Consider the following 5,558-nt stretch of genomic DNA (forward strand, 5'->3'; position numbering starts at 1 on the left):
TGGGGCGGACCAATCGGAACGCAGGGTTTCCAGAAGGACGGGCCGGCTTTCCTATCGAGGCCGGGAGGCTGGACCCGACGGTGATTTTTCTCTCTCTAGCCAATCGGGCCCAGGGCGCCTTCTGGCCAATCCGATCAAGCGATAAAATATGGCGCGCCGGTAAGGTCGGAACGGAGAGAAAGAAAGGGGGAAAAAAGGCGAGATTTCATCCCCCCTTCAATCACTTCATTATCCCCGCTCCGCTGAATTCATACCCGGGCTTAATCACTTCAGTCATAATTGGCGACCAAAATTTACCCGTCAAGGGAGAGAAAGCTAGCTTCTCATGGCCAAAACTAGACCGAGAGTTCTTGACAAGCCGGTTTTCTATTCGCAGAGAAGATATTAATACCCCAAAAAGACGACTTCTATTATTCTATGCAGTTGAACGAATAGTCTCTCATTCGGCAAGGGAATCCTGCGTTTTTATTCTAGAAAAACATTCGAATTGAAACTGCATTCCTAAATACATTTATTAAGAAGTAAACCACACAGGAGGAGCTGATGTATTGATGGAGGTGTTGACCAAGACATGAGAACCAGTTGGGAATGATCACTCAATTTTCAAAGTTGTGGAGAAATTAAAAAACAGGATTGTATGTTCACTGTTTTGAATTATATGTATTTTGTGTGTGTTTGCAAGCACAGAGAAGAGTGGGATAAAATCTAAGGCTGCAATGTAATCTTGGTATTTTTTTCTCAATGATGCTGTGTTCATTGGTGTATCCTAATAACAGATTAGATCCGTATTTTAATTTATTAATTATATTAAAATATAGGTGCTGTTTCTGATCTATTTTTCGTAATTACTGTGCATGTTAATTGTTTTATCTATAAAATAAAAAATTATCTGTAGCCTTCCTTTTGGATTATCATTTTTACAGATTTTTGACTTTAAAATATAAAATATTCTAGTTAAGTTTTACTCTGAATTTATCTAGATACTGTACTAGATTTTTGTGCTGCCCATCTTGTTTAGAAAGAGACTTTTCATCATCTTTCTTCTCTTTCTTTCTTCTTCTCACCTTCACTACAAGGACACCGATGTTTTTTTCCATTTCTTAACGTCTAGTAGTTCATCAATCTTAGTTGATAAACTAAGTATAACTGCTAATAATGCTTGAAGGTTATTCTGCCTTAATGAATTATTAGTATTTCCACATATACAAATAATAGCTCCTGTAATGTGAAAGATCACTTTGCTTCTAGAATACAGCCTTGAAGATGATAGTTATATGTGCTCAGAAGTCACTCTTAAAATTCTGATTAGTTAATATTGTTAAATATTTTTATCAGAACAGAATACAAAATTTTATATAGTGAAGAATATGTTTAAGCTACTAGCCTAGTACCGTATTAAAATTCATTTTATCAGATAGCTAAATTATCTGCCATTTTTGTTAGATTACATCATTCCCCAGTCTTCTAGGAAATTTGTAAAGAACTAGGAAAAAAATATGTAATTGCTCCTTTCCCTTCCCAAAAATTTCAGTTCCCTCAACTTGCTTTGGACAAGAACAATTATCCATCCTTGGGAAGAAAGCCCTGTAAGAATATACTTTCAAGCAAAAGGAAAAAAATAGTGACTCTTCTGAAACTTAGCTGGCAAATTTTTAATCATATATTTCTTCCTCTCAAAAATCATGATTCAAGAAATGCCTATTCATAATCATTACCTAAGTACGAAATATTGTCTAGAGAAGACACTGACTATGAAGATAGAGTGAATTGTTTATTTCCCACTATGGTAAGAACCAAATTCTGGGTATTCACAGGGACCATTTTCAAAACAAGATCAGATACCACATAATAATAATAGGAGCAGCAACTTAATCATCATCTTTAAGATTCTTAATCTTGTACTTATGACGTTCAATTTCCTTCTGCAGACGCTCTATTTCTTTCTTATGGTGACTTATTTCCTCTTCATGATGTTTTCTTAGATTTGACAACTGTTCTCTCTCTTTGTCCCTGCAAAAATAATAGGATAAATAATATATTGTCATTCATCCAAACCTCAACTAAAATGTCATGAAAAATAATGGCATCATTCTTCACTTCAAATTGCAGTCCTTACAACATAATGGCTGTGTGCCTCACAAGTTATCCCATTGCTAATCAGCAAAAACATCAATATAAAGATGGCTCATTTAGAATGGTAATAACTTAAGTTATTTACTATTTAATATTCCACCTTTCCATTTACAAATTTAAGGCTTATTTTCCACAGTCCTCATAATTTGGGCATGCAAAACATTTCAGTTTAAGTTTGCTGTTCAAAATTCCATGAAATACAGTATTCTGCTTTAAGTAGAATTGCTTTTTCAGCATATCAAGCTTTCAGGGATTTAGCTGGGGAAATATTTGGCTGGATGTACAGGATGAAATGCAATAATTGGCACATGAGACCGCCAAATTTATGTAACACTAAATACGTTGCCATTTGATAAAGCAGAATGAATGGTTAACAGTTCTCTTTAGATCTTTCACTGTGTTCAGGTGTTTAAAGCTCACAAGCACATTCTAGGTTTTATCCTTAAAATAAATCCAAGCAAATAAATTGATATCTCCCATATTACAGAAGTGAGTATAGGGAATAAGATGCCTACAACAGAAACCAGATTCAGAATTAATGAGAGTTTAGGTACCATTTAGTAATTACAGGAATAATTTGGGGGGAGGGGGGCTTCTCCCAAAATATGAAATATCTCCCAATCCTAACTTTATCACAATTGTGAGAGGATTGACTGGAAGATGTCTAGCTCCAAAATAAAGTGGTGTCTCCTTGACATGAATTATCAGTTAACTGGATACATCCATATTTTCTTAGCAACAGCATGGAATTAGTTTGCATACTCTATTTGCTGTTTCAGAGCTAATAAGCTAAAGATAAATAAGGCAATGGGTCCAGATGGCATCCACCCCAGAGTTCTTAAAGAACTCAGATCTGTCATTGCTACCCCCCTGACTGATTTGTTTAACCAATCCTTGTTAACAGGAGATGTTCCTGAGGATTGGAGAATGGCAAGTGTTGTGCCTATCCACAAGAAGGGCAGTAGAGAAGAAGCTGGTAACTACAGGCCAGTTAGCTTGACATCAGTTGTCGTTAAAATGATGGAGACTCTACTGAAAAAGAGGATAAATCAGCACCTAAAAAACAATAAATTATTGGACCCAAATCAGCATGGCTTTACTGAAGGCAAATCATGTCAGACTAATCTCATTGATTTCTTTGACTATGTCACAAAGGTGTTGGATGAAGGTGGTGCCGTGGATATTGCCTACCTGGACTTCAGCAAAGCCTTTGATACGGTTCCACATAAAGAGCTGATAGATAAATTAGTGAAGATTGGACTTAATCCCTGGATAGTTCAATGGATTTGCAGCTGGCTGAAGCATAGACACCAGAGGGTTGTTGTGAATGGCGAGTATTCTGAGCAGAGTCAGGTTACAAGCGGTGTGCCACAAGGGTCTGTTCTGGGTCCTATTCTTTTTAATATGTTTGTGAGTGACATAGGGGAAGGTCTGGTAGGAAAGGTTTGCCTATTTGCCGATGACTCTAAAGTGTGCAATAGGGTTGATATTCCTGGAGGCGTCGGCAATATGGTAAATGATTTAGCTTTACTAGATAAATGGTCAAAGCAATGGAAACTGCAGTTTAATGTTTCCAAATGTAAAATAATGCACTTGGGGAAAAGGAATCCTCAATCTGACTATTGTATTGGCAGTTCTGTGTTAGCAAATACTTCAAAAGAAAAGGATTTAGGCGTAGTGATTTCTGACAGTCTCAAAATGGGTGAACAGTGCAGTCAGGCAGTAGGGAAAGCAAGTAGGATGCTTGGCTGCATAGCTAGAGGTATAACAAGCAGGAAGAGGGAGATTATGATCCCGCTATATAGAATGCTGGTGAGACCACATTTGGAATACTGTGTTCAGTTCTGGAGACCTCACCTACAAAAAGATATTGACAAAATTGAACGGGTCCAAAGACGGGCTACAAGAATGGTGGAAGGTCTTAAGTATAAAACGTATCAGGAAAGACTTAATGAACTCAATCTGTATAGTCTGGAGGACAGAAGGAAAAGGGGGGACATGATCGAAACATTTAAATATATTAAAGGGTTAAATAAGGTCCAGGAGGGAAGTGTTTTTAATAGGAAAGTGAACACAAGAACAAGGGGACACAATCTGAGGTTAGTTGGGGGAAAGATCAAAAGCAACATGAGAAAATATTATTTTACTGAAAGAGTAGTAGATCCTTGGAACAAACTTCCAGCAGACGTGGTAGATAAATCCACAGTAACTGAATTTAAACATGCCTGGGATAAACATATATCCATCCTAAGATAAAATACAGAAAATAGTATAAGGGCAGACTAGATGGACCATGGGGTCTTTTTCTGCCGTCAGACTTCTATGTTTCTATGTTTCTATGTAATCTCTCAGTTCGCAGCCAAAGGAACATGGCTGTACAGTATCTGCATATCACCATTACTAAAGAGGTAACTTGGCTTTGTATCCAGCATCTTCCAATTTGCGTTGTCACCCATATTTATACCTATCTCAGAGACATGTGCAACATGACAGGAGAAATGCAAACCAGGAGGGAGACCCTGTTTCAAATATGCTATCAGCCACAGAAGCCTCCTGAGTGAGCTTGGAACAAACACAATCCTTTATTACCAAGAAAGATCGGAAGTGGGAATGTATTGCATACCATCTTGAATTTCTAAAGGAAAAGCAGGTCAGAAATTGAAAATGTGTCACTAGATCCAAAAAAAAAAGTCACTAAAATACAGTAAGGGTGAATCTGCAGAATACCCTAGCTCAGGGGTAGGTAAAGTTGGCTTTTCTATGACTTGTGGACTTCAGCTCCCAGAATTCCTGAGCCATATAGCATAGAAGAGCCAACTTTGCCTACCCTTGCCCTAAGCTAGAGGAAAGTAAAACGAAAACTCAACCATCGTTTCTGCCCTTGTGAATTGAACCAGACTCTTAGGTTCAACCCTGTTTTTCTTGTTCTGGCGTGACATTCCACGGGCAAATCAGCTTGCTCGCTAACTCGTGTTAACGTTCGGCGTAACGTGTGAATGCAGACATAAGAACCATACCTGAAGTAGCGCTCCTCCGCAGCCGCTTCCCGTTTTCCAAATGCGCCGCCAGCTTCACGGATGGTTCCGCCGCCACCCCCGCCTTTTCCAGCACCTTTGCCGAGCTCACCCAGCTCAGGAAGGGGAGAGGAAAAGGAGCCCTGCGTTAAACGCCGCCGCCTTTGCCTCCAGCACAAATTCAGACCCGCCCGCCTCCCCTTCTCAGTGAAGACCACCCACGAGCCATGCTGCCCCGGAGGCTTTGCAGCCGGACCACCGATGGCGACGGTACCTGATCGGAGCCGGAGGACCAGGCCCGCTGCTGCTGAGGCAAAGCCATCGCTCCCCGCAACCCAGACCTGAATATCGCAGCAACAGCAGCCATCTCAGTTCTGTCCTTGGAGGTGGATGGGTGGGTGTGTCTTGCTG

General features: G+C 39.5%; 1 protein-coding gene across 1 annotated transcript; it reads right to left on the reverse strand.

Moving 5' to 3' along the window:
- Positions 1-1,758: 1,758 nt before the first annotated feature.
- Positions 1,759-5,558, reverse strand: ATP5IF1 (ATP synthase inhibitory factor subunit 1). Its single transcript, XM_070764847.1, has 3 exons — positions 5,422-5,558; positions 5,151-5,263; positions 1,759-2,010 (listed from the first exon to the last, which is right to left on the reverse strand). Exons 1-3 carry the CDS (start codon positions 5,512-5,514, stop codon positions 1,869-1,871), a joined length of 348 nt encoding a protein of 115 aa, XP_070620948.1. The 5' UTR covers positions 5,515-5,558; the 3' UTR covers positions 1,759-1,868.

Source organism: Erythrolamprus reginae, chromosome 11 (assembly GCF_031021105.1).
Source record: "Erythrolamprus reginae isolate rEryReg1 chromosome 11, rEryReg1.hap1, whole genome shotgun sequence".
NCBI classification, from domain to species: domain Eukaryota; kingdom Metazoa; phylum Chordata; class Lepidosauria; order Squamata; family Dipsadidae; genus Erythrolamprus; species Erythrolamprus reginae.

Coding starts and splice junctions, on each gene's coding strand:
- ATP5IF1 (XM_070764847.1), bottom strand. CDS start 5,514: ATGGCTGCTGTTGCTGCGATATTCAGGTCTGGGTTGCGGGGAGCGATG. Junction 5,264..5,421: donor GGTCCTCCGGCTCCGATCAG/GTACCGTCGCCA, acceptor CCCCTTCCTGAG/CTGGGTGAGCTCGGCAAAGG. Junction 2,011..5,150: donor GCGGAGGAGCGCTACTTCAG/GTATGGTTCTTA, acceptor TTATTTTTGCAG/GGACAAAGAGAGAGAACAGT.